The sequence below is a fragment of the Perissodus microlepis genome, chromosome 3 (assembly GCF_051167445.1).
Source record: "Perissodus microlepis isolate ML-2025 ecotype Zambia chromosome 3, ASM5116744v1, whole genome shotgun sequence".
In the NCBI taxonomy this organism is placed as follows: domain Eukaryota; kingdom Metazoa; phylum Chordata; class Actinopteri; order Cichliformes; family Cichlidae; genus Perissodus; species Perissodus microlepis.
In genome coordinates this window covers 43,779,932-43,796,446 of record NC_140463.1, presented here as the reverse complement: position 1 = coordinate 43,796,446, position 16,515 = coordinate 43,779,932, and the positions used below count along the sequence as shown (strand labels likewise).

The following is a 16,515-nucleotide window of genomic DNA, read 5'->3' as shown; positions in this document are numbered from 1 at the left end:
TAATCATTATTAGTATAGTATAGTAATGTTTTGTTTTATTAATTTGGGGTTTTAAATCACAAGGTTGGAGGCTTCTTGGAGACACAACATTTAATGTTAACATAAAACTTTTAATAGGTTTGGTGTGTATGTACATGTGACAGTTTTAAGGCGTCTACAGGCAGAAGTTTACTTACAAAATAACATGCATGATTTTTTTTCGATAGCACACAGGTGAGGACCAAAGACAGCATCGCTGCCATCCTGTGGTGTACAGGAAACAGTGCTCATTAAAGAGAAGCACGATTATGTTTTTCTGTACTCCTCAACAACGATTCAACATCTTAAACTGCGGCATTTTTTAAAACAGTCATGTCTTCTTCTTCTGTTTTTTTTGTTGTTGTTGTTTTCTTGTTTTTTGAATAGCAGAACTTGGGAGGCTAAAACTAAAACACACTATTTCTCATGTTCACACAAACGGGCAGCAAAAAAAAAAGAAGAAAAAGAGGAAGCGAGATGGACAGTACAGCTTGTCTATATAAAAAAAGAGTATATATTTATATATATATAAAATATCAAGCAAAAATCACTCTTTTTTCAGTTACTGGGTATTACAATATAAAATATCTCTGAAGCTTTACCGCTGTCAAACTGAGTTTGTGTTAATGTTAAATATACGAGCAATGAAAGTATGTCATGCAACAAGGAAAAAGCATTTCTCGCAATCTCCCCTTTCTGGCCTCAACTTCCCTGTTTGTGACTCCTTCCAAACTTCCTCTAGAATCTCTAAAAGCAAAAGGGAAATAACCCGTGATGTACAAAATCTCATACATTCTTGAGGACCTAAGCTGAGTATGATGTGCAACATTTAATTACAAAGAGAGAAAGAAGTCATTCGTCATATCACTTCTTCATGCCGATTGTTTCATATGTGTCCGTTGCATGAGGAGTGAGACCCTGAGGGGGAGGATGAGGAGAATTTTAGTCCATAATTCATTAAATATAATTATAATAATAATCCAGCATTCAACTATCTGCTGGTTTTCTTCTCTTTGACATGTTGATAGCACAACAACTCACCGTATATATGCCCTCTTCAACATTCTGACAAGGAAAGAGGAGAGAAAAATGTCAGATACAGTACAAATTAAAGAAATTGGACATTGTAATGATGGGGTTTTTTTGGTTCTTAGTAACTAGTTAGAGATCTGAGAAAAAAAATAGAAGCCAGTAAGCAACACATGAGTGGCTTAGGCGGTGCAGAGTTTGTGGCTAGCAATAGGAAATTAATAGACTTAAAGAGGGGGTAAAGCAGCACACCAGTTCTCATGAGAAAAAGAACACTATCTATCTCTGTATCCTGTGCAAGTCAGATTTTTGACAGAAAGAAAAAAACTGTCACTGAAGCTGCTGCTTGTGGATTAAATTTAGAACTACGGATATTTATAAAACTGTCTTGGCTTCATGTAAATGTTAAATGTCCACATAGCTAAAACCAGATTCTTTGGCTCCAAGTGACACCCTGTTCATTTTCTAAACCTTCCCAGAGCGACAGATGTCTACACGAGCTCGAAAGTAAGCTGAGTAGTAAGTCCTTAATAGAGATTTGGATTAAATATGTCATAAACTAAGTAGATGTGGTTGTATGCGGCTATGGTGTGGCAGCTTCATCCTTCAGTTTCTGCTCCATTTTCAGACCTCAGGGTTTGTCCACTGAGGTTTGACATGGCCAATGAGCTCATCTTTGTCTCTGGTGAAGTTCTGCCTTCTGGTTGTTTACCGAAACGCTGCTTTTGTGCTGTGGTGTGTTGCTGCTGTCTGCAGTTTAGACAGTGTGTTGCTTCTTTGTGCCTGTGTCAGTAAGGTATGCACTTGTGTGTCTGCATCCATTCTCACCCCCTTCGGCTTTCCTTTCCCAGCGGCCTCTTTAGCATTGGAGATCTGTAGAAGGCAAAGTTAGGGAACATTAAAGAAAAACTACAGTAACGTTTTAGTATAACCCTAAAGCTATGGTAAGCTATACGTGCATTTCCTGTTGTCACTTTAGAGTTAGCAACATTACACACGCTTTAGATATATCTTCTTTCGTTTGTCACAAATAAAGGAAGTGCAGTGCAGTAAGATAATGACCAAGTACTTGTGCTGCAAAAATAGTTTAAATCTAAAATCATCACTGTCAGCATGTAGAAGTACCACAGTCAAGAGAATATTTTTATAACCATCTTAAGAGTTTGTGTGCTTTACTTTGCTGATGATAGCCTACTGTAGATACATTTCAACTTTCTTGGATACAACTTTTATGAAAACTGTATATTAGTGTGGATGCAGGCTTCTACAAAGACATATACATTTATATCGTATGCAAACCTTGACTTTGCAGTAGAGAGCTGTCAGGATAATGCCGTACAGAAACAGGATGCCATCCAGGATATAACAGATCTGGGGCTCAGCAAGAGCCGCTGAGAAAACACAAGGGAATATCGTTAGCAGATTAGATTAGATCATATATTCATTTAAAATGATTATATATCATTGATATATCACTTATATCAGCGATAACACGGTTTTGTTGGGTAATGGCGCTGCCACCACTTTAGACTGAGAAACAGCGATGGCAGCCATGACGTGAGAAATCAGAAACCAAGTTCTGTGCAACTGCAGAATGCTGTCTGTCGGTCAGTCTGCAACATGTAACATGTTTAAATGTATCCATAAATACCATTCAAATAGCATAAGATATGGGGTATGTTGCCTTTTTTAATGTTGTGTCTTATCTGTGCTCTCAGTTGATCGACTACTGTGATTAACAAACAGCATGGGAGGAAAACTTCAAATATGCACTACACAGTACTCAACAGATAGTTTTAACTCTATAATCATTCAAAAACCTTTCATATTGCAAAAATTACAAGCAAACTGTCTACAAATAACTAGAAGGACTGGGTCGTATCTTTCAATGACCAACATCTGTCTGACTGACTATAGAAGATACAACAAAAGTCCTTAATGTTGTTATCTGTGCTCTCAGTTGATCGTCTACTAAAAGAAGTGTGACTAACAAACAGCATGGGAGGAAAACTTCAAATATGTGAATAAGAACCTACGCTACAATATTCAACAGGCTCTTCTCGCTGCACGTTTACCACATAATGGAAGCACCGAACAGTACTCAACAGATAGTTTTAACTCTATGATCATTTAAAAACTTCTTTTATCTTGCAGAAATTACAAGCAAAGTGTCGACAAACAAACAAAAGGACTGGGTCATATTTTGACATCACAAACATCTGACTGACTATAGAAGATGCAACAAACGGCCTTAAAAAGCATTGGTCTTACATTACAGTACTTTGAAGGTTGTGTGTAATTTCAATATTACACGATCGTGTCATATTCAGTCATTTATAATCTATAAAAGTGTTGATAAATCTAAAACTGTTCTGGATATAAGAAATTCAAGAAATTGACCTTTTTTAAAATAAGTGTTTTTTAGAATTGTAGATAATTATTGCCCAAATAATTCAGTTTTTGTACTAGTTTCTCTTTTTTTTGACAGCTACTTTGTTTTTCAAGGAACTAAAACTTACGTGATTACAAAGATCCCGTGTAACTTTAGATTGGGTAGATGAAAAGATAAGTTTTTTCTTATGACTCCAAAAACAGCTATTGGCCAGTCAAAGCACGGAGGGTTGGATTTCCTCAAATTTGCTAAATTCAGATGGAAAAGATGAGATCATAGGAAGAATTCGTCACAAAGTCTGAATGGTTTATAATTAACTTTTAATAATGGCTTTTCTTATTAAGGCCTCATTTAAATCTCCGGACACTGAAAGTATATTATGGCCTTTAAAACTTTGATGTGTACACAGTTATTTGCAGTTGGATGAAAGGATGATGTCTTCATTGTGAATTTCCCCAGACAGCTAACGTCATTTTGGTCTGTTCCTTCCTTTGTTTCGCTCTTCTCATAAATTCACTTCTCTAAAATCTCTGATCACATGACGGCTGTGCACACAGAGACTCGCTTCCAAACAGTGTGATGTAAAGTTGGACCACCACTAAATTTCTGCCACACGTGTAACAGACATGCTTGCTCTCAGGTGTATCCATTACTTTTGCATGTGATCTTAAAATGTTGCGGTTTATCTTTACTTTTTCTTGGCATCTTTGGTTTTTCATAAGCAGTGTTGGGTTCTTAAGAAATGTAAGTCGCCTGACGGCTATTGGTTTGATAGTGATGTAGTGACACTTTTTTCTTTCCTGACTTCTGGGGCATCAGCAGTGAGAATAGGATTTCAAAATAAAAATAAAAATGACTGAGACCCTTTTCCTTTTCTTCTTTTTGCATTAGAACAACAAGGTGCTCGTAGTTCTAATAGGTAGTTCTGATTATGGGGGCATCAGCAGTGAGCACAGCAATTCAAAATAAAAAAGGGAAATTACTGAGACCCTTTTACCTTTTTGCATTAGAACTGCGGGGTACTCAGGAAACATGAAGAGATTTTTTTTTCTTTAAGAATTTTATACAAGTTGTTGACTAGCTGTAGGCCGCTCAGATGGAACCAAGGTCACATTATTTAAGGTGCAAATGTCTCTTACACGGTTAATCTGTTCAGTTTTTTGAGACAAAAAAAATGAAAACTGCAAATGTTTAGGGATAAAAGTACGAAACTGTTCCCTGCTACCTTCTCACTTATGTTTAAATAAATAAAATATCTTTTTTCTTTAAAAAATAAATAAATAAATCTCATAATCCACACTTGCATAAAGACAAACCGACATTTGACAACCATTAAAAATTCAAAAAAAAATATCCCAGAATGATCTCACAGCAACTTCACCAGACGCATTTCCGTCTGCAAAATTAATGGCCGATTTAGGGGCCGACAACCTGTACGTGTTTCAGCTTAGCCTGTAAAAATGTGTTTATTTGATCCCATTAACTGTTGGTTGTATTTGATTAAAAACTGAACAACAGTGTGATTTTATTTCTCTTTTACTTAACAGAAAAAAAAAGAAAATTTTTGCACATACCCATCAGAGACACGTTTACCATATTTGGAGGGAGCTGAATTTGTTACATACGCAGAAGTGGCTGAACAAATGCAGAAGCTGCTACTGGCCATATAGACCAGCATCCACACCCCTTGCCACAAGCAACAAACTCAGCAGGGTCAGTTTCTCTTCTCACAGGAACTAAAATGTGGTAAATACATCTGCTGCCTACACTGAGCGGAATAAGGCCAAATGTCAGAAAACCTCAGTGTTCTCTAACTTTCGGTAAACAGGATAGTGTAGTTAAAAAAAAAATGCTGTTTAATTGAACAGCAGTGTTGAATCTAGTTAACCACATAATGAAAACACATCATGTTCATCCTGATTAACTTTACACCTCCGTTCAGCTGGTCGTACCCTAAAAACTGTTCATTTTTCTCGGAAACTGAAACAAAGCGCGAGATCTCTGGACATTAAATCTGGTGATATAAAAACAAGCGTTCCAGTATTTGTGTCAACTCACCAGCTCTCCCAAAACACATCCACAGAGGAATGGCCACCAGCATTTGGTTCCTGCACCACCCAGCCATGATAACACAGGCTCGACACGGATAATCAGCTCCTTGAACAGCGAGCAAACACGACTGCTTGGTGCGTTTTTTTTTTTCCGCTAAAGACTTCGACTACTGCATACCCAGCTTTACAGCTCAGAGGGGAAGTTGTGGTCTGAGCTCTAAGTCCATTTGTCTCAGATCTCATCAGACCACTCCCCCTGTTAACACCAACCAAGAGGAAAGACTTCACTCAGGCGTCGGTGTCTGCTGTCATCTTTAATACTTTATTTGTTTTCAGGTGGCACAAGAGCGTGGAAAGAAAAAAAGAAAAAAAAGAGGGTGTTTTAGACTTTACGAAGCCTTAAGATGTCAACTTATTGCAGTGGGACAAAGAAAACAGATGCGTTTACTGTTCAGACATAAAATATTTATTAGGTTGATTTGGGCATTGTACATGAATGGTGATAAACGAAGCCGCCTGTCAAAAAGCTCACTACAGTGAAAAGAGAACAGGAAGAGAGCCCGTCTGACAAGATAGTCGTGTGACAGAGAGAGAGAGTCCTCGCTGGGGAAGCGACACATTAAGAGTATCGCTTTAACGGTCCACCTCTCCAAACACTATGTCCTGCGTACCTGCAAGAAGATAACACTCGATGTGAAGCAGCTCCGTTTGCACGCTCCCTTCTGCATGTCTGCAAGTATTTAAGTTATTGTGACATTCTCACCAATGATGGCCACCACATCTGCCAACATGTGTCCTTTGGCCATTTTATCCAGACCGGCCTAGAAAGAAGCAAACATGAAGTAACATTTAGTGCAAGTGAAGCTTCCAGTATGCACGAGAGCACAAAAGTTGTCTTAATTCATGAGATTATAGCCTCAAGTTATCACAGTAACGACTCAATTAGTGTGTTTATGCAACTTTAAACACATTTTTAGCCTTGTAAACCCAAATTCTAATGACGACGTTCAACTGCATTAGCTCGTTTACCCATGAGCTAAGACGAACAGGAAGGAAGCTGAGGAGAGCTTTGGACAAAAAACAAAAAACAACTGCTCCATAACGCTTAATAAAATATAGTTAATGAACTCAAAGTAGCCTAGAGGACAAGCCATTAAATGAGCTGAATAATTGATGGTGGGAGTATTTAATATTTCACAGTGTCGTGTGAAATTTTTAAGTACGCACCAAGTGAGCGAATCCAGGGGCTTTGATCTTGCAGCGATAGGGTCTGCTGGAGCCGTCTGAAACCATATATACACCAAACTCTCCCTGCAAGCCACACACACGCACACACACACACACACTCCAATAAGCATATTACACCACAACAAAGTCCCATCTAATTAAGACTCAAAAAGCCTTAGTCGTACACTTTGATGACTGCACAATTTGTCCTTATGCTCTACACTACACTGAGTGCTCTCACCTTAGGTGCCTCTACAGCTGTGTATGTGGCCCCTGGGGGGACCTGGTAGCCCTCTGTGTATAGTTTAAAGTGGTGAATCAGAGACTCCATGGACATCTAGCAAAATAACACATAAGTTTGTGGGGGGGAAAAAAAGCATAAAAAGAAAAGAGCATCAGTGTATATTGAGGGAATGTTAACATTACAACAGTGAGGGGAAGTACAGGTGGTTTCCAGCCTTAAGTGCAGCCAAATTTAATTGAATTTTACAATAAAACTGTCCTAACTCTGAAAAAGGACACGAAATAACTCGTGTGTTATTTCAAGAAATTGAAATAACACACGAGTGATGAAATACAGAGAAGTACGTAAATAGCCTGCAGGCTGCACAGTGAATGCAAAAGAGGAAAGCTCTCTACTCAACACACCTTCATCTCAGACCTCTTAGGCGGAGCCACTTTGGCATCATCCACCTTTATCTCGCCCTCTGGCATCTTGTTCATCGCCTGGTGCATGATCCTCAGGGACTGCCTCATCTCCTCCACTCTGCACAGATACCTGAGCCGCACACATACACACACAAGTAGCAGTAAACCACAGGACTGATGTTGCTCTACACCACTACACGATATACACCTCAAACGCTCTGCAGAGAAGGTGGAGGGCAGACGTTAGCAGCTCAGTCTGGCATCATCATGCTCAGAGTGCATTACACAACTACAGTACAACAGTATAGTATAGTACAGGAAATCGACCTGAAGGAGAAAAAAATAGTTCCCAGGGCCATTTTGACTGATTAAAACAGAAGTGGATGTGTTCCACTCGTGCCAGTGAGACTGGTGAACCACAATGTGCTTTGTACGCAGCCACATGTTTAGTCACTCCAAGAGGGTGATCAGAAAATAGGTCAAACTCTGTGGACAAACGAGGTCGCCAACTTCTGCCGTCTGTGAGTGACGACTCATTCTGATTATTTATGCTGCATTCATGAAAACCAGGAGCATCAAGCTCTCACCGTGTAGGCACGTAAACCAGGATTCCTTTTAAACACAGTTGGCCAATAATGTCTCTGAAGTTTTCTGTTGCTAGGCTCAACGTCTGAGTTTTAAACTGGGTGACATATTTACTGCTAAATTTACATCGTGTTGCTTTGATCAGAAACAGAGATATGCGCCATGGCAGCTGCCGAGTGGTAAGACCTGGTTCTATATGCAGCCTTTTGTAAAAAAGAAACAGATAAACTCACATAAATCACAAGTATTTCATTTCAAAAAGACTAAACTGCTCAATAATAAGAGACAGTAGAAGAATATATATAATAAAGAGACCAAATATTCTTCTGGCGTGCTCATACCCGGGCTGCTATAGAGAAGACTCGGGCTGTTTGTTTGGAGGAGTCTTACCTGTCATAGCAGTCTCCATTGCTTCCAATCGGAACGTCAAATTCCACTTCATCGTACTTGTCATATGGCTGAGACTTCCTCAGGTCCCACTTGATTCCAGACCCTCGTAACATGACTCCACTGGTGGTGGGAAAAGCAGAGTGATGCATTTCAAGGTTTACAAAAACATGTATTTCTAGCAGCTTCCAGAAGGAGAGTATTTAAATGAATTATGCAAACTGATTTCATAAGTTTGTGGCAGATTGCACCATTATTAAGACTGAAAACACGCGTTGCCCCTGACACAGCAGTGTCACTTCCCTTTAGGAGGGTTTGTTTATTCATTTAGAATGCTGATATATTGGTATCTGCATTTATAACAGCTGACTACTGTGCAAGTGAAGCCATCATTGTCATCAGTGTAACTTAATTTCTAATATGTCAGTGAACTTTCATTTATGGGTTACCTGAAACCGTAGTTGAGGGCCTCCTCAGCAGAAACCACTCCGATGTCCACAGTGCGATTCTTCCAGATACGATTGTTGGTCAGCATCTGCATGAAGGAAATCCAACATGAATGTCACTTTAAATTTACTGCATCCACAAGCTCCACACGCCCATCGTGCTTGAGCTCACTGAGAGCTTGTGGAGAATTGAGGAGAACATGGAGTCATTCACCTCTTCAACTTCATCAATCCGAATGGAGAAATTCTTACACCACTCATAGATGTCATCCATCAGGCCAAGGGGCAAATCCTGAAACATATTCAAATGCATCAATATTATACTGATCTTTAGATTTCATCTCTCATCTATCTATCTATATAATCTATATGTATCTATAGATAGATTTTAAAAAGCATGTTTAGAGAAGTGTTGAACTTTCTAGTTATAAAAATGTAATGAATTCTTCTCCTACCTGATGTACGCCACCAGGCCTGACGTATGCAGCGTGCATCCTTGCTCCAGACACTCGCTCATAAAACTCAAACATCTGAGAGGAGACAAGAATTAAAGACTTAAAGAGAAAAGAAAAAGAAAAAAACCCCACACATTTCCATGTACAGTAGTGTCACAGTTTCAGGATTAGTGGCAAAACTCAAACTGCTCTGTTGCAACACATACATACGCTGGATTAGACGGCCTATTTTAAAAGAAAAGCTACAATTGTATGTACCAGTCGATCGCGGTTATCATTTCACTGATGAATGCTGTTACAATCAAACCAACCTAATGTGTTTAGAATTTTATTAAGCCTGAAAAAACTCTTTCTAGCAGTGGCAATGTGATAACTATCCATTATTTAGCAAAGTGAAAATGTAATGTATTCTAACACAATTCACTGAAACATCAATGTTTCTATCATTTTCTGTCTATGACTCAATAACCAAATTATTAGAATATTTCACTTTGAATTTAAGTCAGTTACTTTTCATATAGTATAAATACTGTGTGCTGCTCAGTCAAGTTCAGTACACATAAACACAACGATGGCGAATGCTGCTGACTTGACAACTGTCCAGAAAGCACCATTTAACAGGAGGCTAAGCCACAGAAGGTCACTGCGGATGATGGTGGCTGTTCACAGAATGCTGTGTGTGCAACAGGGATGACTGCAGCGTTGAGAGGATTCTCAAAAGAAGTTGATTCAAAAACTGAGGGGTTCTTGGGAGAGACAACTGAGACTCTCAATGAGTAGACTGAGGCTCGTGCCACTGCAATCAAGTGTCTAGTCAACAGACACCGAATGCAAGATATTTGAAGTTCAGTGTGAAGTTTCTAGACTTTGATTATTCGGGGTACCATTGTTTTATCAGCATATTAGTATTATTAGTACTTTATGCAACAGTGTAGCCGTAGATTTTGGAGGACTGCGTATTCCACCTGTTGTCAGGATTTATGATGATGCAGTTTTCATTTCACTAACACCAAATCCTTTGATGACCACTTACTACTGTGTTTGATTGGCTGGTAACTTGGCTGAAAACCCCTTAGTGAATCTGTGGGGTATTGTCAAAAAGAAGATAAGTAACACTCTGACCTAAAAACACAGACAACCCGAATCTCACTATCAAAGCAACCTGGAATTAAGTAACATCACAGTGGAGCCACAAACTCCTCATTTCATGCTACGCTGGATGCCGTAAACCAGGATTCTCTTCAGATCATCACATTGTATCGCCAGCAGAAGATTCAGACTCAAACGGTTGACTCATTTTACAGTCCTGTCATTTTTGGGACACTTTCAGTGACTCAGTGAAAATGTGAAGTCAGACGTGGCCCACATCCTGACTCATACACAGGATATTGTTGAGTAAACACCTGAAGAGCTGGAGGTCACTGTGCCACTAACTGATGAGAACATAGCTACTGTTTATGAATCAAAGATACAGCGATTTTGGGAGCAGGCTGGACTCAAAAAACTAGAACAATCCCCAGATTAGAACCACAGTACACCTTGTGATTGTTGTTCCGTTACCTTCTCTCGCTCCTCGAACATCCAAAAGAAGGGAGTCATGGCGCCAATGTCGAGAGCATGTGTGGTGATGGCCATGATGTGGTTCAGGATGCGAGTCAACTCTCCATACAGCACTACAAACGACACAGAACAGAGCTCAACAAACTGGAAACAGGTTCCAGCTGCTCACTGGTGAAGTTTTACTTTACTTTGAGTTCAACATGTTCTGTTAGCGTCCACGTAAAATAAAATTTAAAAAAAAAATCTACTTAACCACTTCAATGCTTCTTGAAATTAGATTGGTGATTACTTGGTCAAACAATGAATTCAATCAGATAAAAAAAAGCTCCAGGAGCACTAACTGAGTGCTAGAACAGATGGTCTGTTAGCTCTAGATAGCTCATATGTCAAGTTAACTCTTCACAAATAGAGCCTAAACATTAAAGACAGGTACACAACTCAACAGTCAACACAGTAGTTGATGCTTTTTGTTGCCAGACACGACTTTAAAGTGATCCTCTTTGAAACAAAACTACGACTCTGATCCTTGGTTCTCATTGTTTCCTGTTGAGGAAGAATCCAAGCAACCAACCAGATAGTTACTCTCCACATTGGAAAATGTAGTCTTTTCAGATCTTCAAGTTCATGTACGTTGTGCAATTGTGGCTGCCTGATCTCTACCAGAAACCTCATTTGTTCCGTACAAGGCTAAAGGTGAGAGGCACATGTCTGTGGCACAGAAATACACTGAGCATGACAACATCTCCGTGCAGCTTATGCTGTGAACTTTGTAATGGACCAATAGAAGACAGTAGCAGCGCTTATGTTTAGTTAGCGCCCCCTAGTGTGTCATTTTTAACTGCATCTTAAAGCAAAGGGTCAAAAACAAACATACCAGACAAAGAAAACTGCTGTTGGAAACTCAAAAAAATGTAAACGTTTGTTAAATGCTCATGAAATCAAGCTTTAAAAGTTTTTTTTGCCCAGTGAAGGTCTTACACTTCCAGAGAAAACAATGCTGAGCAAGTACCATGAAAGTGCACAACATTAAATAGATTCATCTTACAGTAATAACAATAATGTAATGTATACTTTATTAATCCCCATAGGGAAATTACTCCTCTGCATTTAACCCATTCACTCAGTGAAGCAGTGGGCAGCCACCAATCCAGCGCCTGGGGAGCAGTGTGTAGGGACGGTACCTTGCTCAGGAGTACCTCGGAGTAGCCGTTTAGTGGATTCGAACCCCCAACCTTCCGACCACTTTACCCACTATCCCTGCCCCTTGCTATATTTATATTTATTGCATTTTTATTTGTATTTTTTTCTATTTTCTGACAGACTATTAAGTCTGTCAGAAAATAGAAAAAAAAAAAAAAAACAGTTTCCTTCAGCTAAATATACAAACTAAAGATTAAAAAAATGTAGATATGAGTACATAAGTGCAAACTACATTGTAATAATTTATCAAATGCAAATTTGGCATTAATAGTGGTTAAATAAGACTTCCAGAATAATGTTTTTTAAAATATTTTTTCTTCAGGAGTTTTCATATTTGACCACTTATGCTCAGTACCTCTGATCCACTGTGCACGGGGTGGGGCCTGGATGTTGAGCAGCTTCTCCACAGCCAGAGAGTAGGCTTGCTCATTACACATCATGGAAACATAGTCCAGGCGGTCAAAGTAGGGCAGAGCCTGCAGCAGAACGTGTTTTATTTAAATGAGGATGGTTACAAAAATAATACAAACTGCCACTACACTTACATGCATACAAAATAATTTAACAGGTATATAATGGCTGGAAGTTGGCGAGTACAAAGACCACTTAAGTCATCCCATTGTTCAGTACCTGCAGGTATGTCTTATACTCGATTAGCTTTTCTGTGCCACGATGCAGCAGGCCAATGTGTGGGTCACATTTCTTGACAGACTCCCCGCTGAGCTCCAACACAAGACGCAGCACACCGTGAGCTGCAGGATGCTGAGGGCCGAAGTTAATCGTCAGGTTGGACACCTCCTTCTCTGCAGGAGGATCTTTGTCTGAAAAACAAAGAGCATAAAACAGCAAACTAAAGTTTGACCAGTCTGACAGACCAGCGCATTTGTTTTCATCAAACAAATAACCATAATGCGGAACAAGCTGCCCAAACTATGAGCACATCTTAAATCAACTGCACTGTGGAAATAGAAACGCGTAAGTCAGACACTGAATACCTGCCTCCCATCTTAATGAAGGCTGGCAGACAGAAAACACAGAGGACAAAAGTGGAAAAACGTCAAAAGTTTTACCGTTCTGTCTCTGCCAAAGTCTGACATGATACATTTAGACTTGGACTGTGTTCAACTCTCCCGCAGTCTTGGCAGCTCATTATTTTCCCTTTCAGTTACAATTAAAAGAAAAAAGTAATATTTGAAACGAGTAGATGTTAGTGAACAGCAGTCTTTACCATTCCATGGGGGCGGTGTCCACTTCTCATTAACAGCAGTGGGGTACATGACTGCACCAGCGAACTGCTCCGTCCACTCCACATCTGGCTGCCATTGTTTCTGCCTGTGAAACACAGCAAGGTTATTTTTAACGCGATGTAGGTATGAGGCTGGGTGGCGACCTTTATCAGTGCTAACACGATCCTGCAGTACAAAAGGGTGGTGCCTCAGGCTACCTGCGTGCTGCTTAAAGCCTTAACCTCATTATCAGATGTTATTTGGAACTGAGCCTGCCAACCTGAGGACTGATTGTTAGAGGTAGCTCATTAAGGAAACATGCAGAGATGGAAAGTCTTCTTCATGAAAAACAAAATATGTCAATGATTCAGTAGTTTGGAAGGCCACCTTTTGCAGAACTTAGGTCGAGTAATTGTTTTGTGCATCACTTTATCAGTCTCTCATGTCATTGTAGAGGAATTTTGGCCAAGTTTTCTTTTTACAATGTGGCTTCAGATCATTGAGGTCTGCAGGCTCTCCTAAGATCTCCCGACAGTGTTTCAATGAGGTTGAGGTTTGGCGAATCTCTACAGACCTCCATACTTCAATGGGCTTCGGATTAGCTAAAGAACAGTGCGTAAAGACCTTCATGGAATCGGTTTTTATCGTCGAGCAGCTGCATTGCGTGGTATAAAGCTCTCCATCCCTGGAAACTAGAGCAGTGGAGACGTGTTCTCTGGAGTGACCAATCACACTTCTGTCACTCTGATGGATGAGTCTGGGTTTGGTGCTTGACCGGAGAACGGTACTTGTGTGACTGCACTGTGCCAAGTGTACAGTTTGGTGGAAGGTGGATTATGGTGTTGAGTTGTTTTTCAGGAGTTGGGCTCGGCCCCTTAGTTCCAGTGAAAGAAATTCTTAATGTTTCAACATATCAAGACATTTTGGACAATTTCCTGCTCCAAACTTTGTGGGAACAGTTTGGGGATTTCCCCTTTCTGTTCCAACATGACTGTGCACCAATGCACAAAGCAAGGTCCATAAAGACAAGGATGAGTGAGTTTGGTGTGGATGAACTTGACTGGCCTGGATAGAATCCTGACCTCAACCCGATAGAACATCTTTGGGATGAACTAAAGGAGAGACTGAAACCCAAGCCTTCTCGTTCAACATCAGTGCATGACCTCACAAATGTATTTATGAAAAAATGATCAAAAATTCCCATAAACACACTCCTAAACCTTGCGGAAAGCCTTCCCAGATGAACTGAACCTGTTACAGCTGAAATTCTGTGCAGACATAATATTAAATCCTACAGATGAATTTCATATGTTTGTGAAGGCAGATAAGTATGTATGGAAACACTCTTATCTCATGCAAAAACAAGCGCACACTCAAAACTACCATCAGGTTTATGAAATGTGTGCACCGGCCTATTTTGGTCTTGCCATTGTGTGTATGTAAGTAAATCAGAATCACTCTGAACCAGCAGGCTTGTGCACTCTGCATACTGCCAAGGCCCCATGTCTACATAGGGAAATACGCTGAGCTCCAGGTAAGTGGAAAAAGTGGTAATAATGCAAGAAAGAAGCCTTCACTTCTAATCTGGTAAGAAAGCAGGAAAAAGTCCAACTGAAGACACTGAAACAACTGTACGAAGAGGAAGCCAGAAAAGGTACAGCTTTCCAAAGACTTTGCATGAGAGCAACAACAGTCCCCCTGAGACACTCAGTGTGGCTCAAATGAAAAAGTCTGAGGATCAATCTTGACATGAAAAAAGGACTATCAAACTACAAGGAAAGATGGAAGACAGGTGGAGGACAAGGAGCCCGTGACAGTCTGAAACGTGAAATGCAATGAGAAAAAAAAAAAAAAAAACACAGATCCTCCAGAATATGTGGGACAATCCCAAAACTGTAAGTGATGTCATTCAGCAAATCACTGATTTGTGCGTGAACTTACATACTATTATTAAATGATAATTAAATCTTGTGGGGGGTTTCAGAAGCAACTTTGCAAACTTTTTCTCTGGGAACTGTCATGAATTTAAACACTTAACATGCTAACTCAGGCCTGTACAGTCTAAGATGGAGCTCTTGGGATTTTCCAGTTCCTCTGAGCACTGCACAGCCTGACCATGGATTGCATTCGTTGGGACTTCCACCCCTGGAAAGAATGTGGCGTTGTATTAAGACACACCTGCGTGCTCTAAAACTAGCAAACAGCAGGTGGTAACATTTGCGGATCAGTTATTCAAATGCATTTGATTAGCACCATCTGGCTGCTCTGTGCCCTCCTAACTCCTATAGAAGCAGTAAGCATGTACATGTTTTTGACAGCACTGCATGAGTCCTGTAACATACAGCCACGGTAATAAAATAGCACGTATTAATGCTGAATATTGCAAATATACAGAGGCATAAATATGTCAGTAACTAGCATTGCATAATGCTAGTTACAGGTTTATGTCCCCCTGAATTTGGTTCAGAGACCTTCTGAAGCCCTGAGCTGAGTTAAACATAGCGTACTACACCTCCAAAATCATCCAAATTATCTATTTATTTTCATCCTTGTGCCAAAACCTTTAATTTTCTGTCTATGCGTTAAAACCATTTTGACCTCACTGACCATGAAACACCGATGTAGTAAACACTGACACATGCTGACAGCAGATCTCCAGTTAACCCGACAGTGGGAGATGCTAACCTATCCTCTAAACGAGCTGCTGAGGGCACTCGTTATAGCCAAGCAGCCAATAAATGTGTTTTCCATTTAGTTTCATAGTACTAAACTGCACAGGGCGAGCCCTGCTATGTTTTATAGAAGCAAAGCCGGATTATGTAGCGTTTTGCTAGCATGAGCCTCTCGGCATGCATATCTGTGAGGAGCTAAGCGAAGACCGTCATGAGGACAAAGATAACTCGTGGAGTCACGGTTTGTCTTTTTGCTATCATACCTGTTCTGCAGCAGCGCACAGCCAGGGCTCAGCACATTATGGCATAATAACAATTTTGTTGAAGGACGTCCGAGTTTGCCAAGCGACCTCAACATTGTGGCCGCCATCTTGGCTGTTAGACAACCTCCGGCCAGTGACGTAGAAGTTTCCTCTTCTGTAGTCGTGGTGTCGTGTCTGCCACCTGTCGGTAAAGCTCGTTCAATTCATTGTTTTCTATTTTTATGTCTACGAAGATTTAAAAATATAAAGAATTATTATTATATATATATTATAAATATCTTTTATTAAATGAAAGTAACAATTTAATATCATAACTTACATTTTTACATCAATAATTCCACTTCTTGGATCATCTA

General features: G+C 39.9%; 2 protein-coding genes across 3 annotated transcripts; both read right to left on the bottom strand.

Moving 5' to 3' along the window:
• Positions 1 to 89: 89 nt before the first annotated feature.
• Positions 90 to 5,718, bottom strand: fcer1g (Fc epsilon receptor IgFc epsilon receptor Ig). 2 transcript variants are annotated; one of them, XM_084924593.1, is made up of 5 exons: positions 5,498 to 5,718; positions 2,347 to 2,438; positions 1,876 to 1,920; positions 1,060 to 1,083; positions 90 to 936 (listed from the first exon to the last, which is right to left on the bottom strand). In XM_084924593.1, the coding sequence occupies exons 1-5, from the start codon at positions 5,562 to 5,564 to the stop codon at positions 883 to 885; spliced, it is 282 nt and encodes a 93-aa protein (XP_084780719.1). In that variant the 5' UTR covers positions 5,565 to 5,718; the 3' UTR covers positions 90 to 882. The 2 variants fall into 2 exon arrangements, with proteins under 2 accessions (XP_084780719.1, XP_084780720.1); XM_084924594.1 differs by lacking the exon at positions 5,498 to 5,718 and adding an exon at positions 5,014 to 5,481.
• A 215-nt stretch (positions 5,719 to 5,933) lies between these two features.
• ndufs2 (NADH:ubiquinone oxidoreductase core subunit S2) lies at positions 5,934 to 16,305 on the bottom strand. Its single transcript, XM_084924589.1, has 14 exons — positions 16,160 to 16,305; positions 13,227 to 13,330; positions 12,629 to 12,819; positions 12,354 to 12,474; positions 10,799 to 10,911; positions 9,239 to 9,313; positions 8,998 to 9,075; positions 8,787 to 8,872; positions 8,341 to 8,460; positions 7,366 to 7,495; positions 6,959 to 7,054; positions 6,718 to 6,801; positions 6,254 to 6,311; positions 5,934 to 6,161 (listed from the first exon to the last, which is right to left on the bottom strand). The coding sequence occupies exons 1-14, from the start codon at positions 16,264 to 16,266 to the stop codon at positions 6,124 to 6,126; spliced, it is 1,401 nt and encodes a 466-aa protein (XP_084780715.1). The 5' UTR covers positions 16,267 to 16,305; the 3' UTR covers positions 5,934 to 6,123.
• Positions 16,306 to 16,515: the final 210 nt, after the last annotated feature.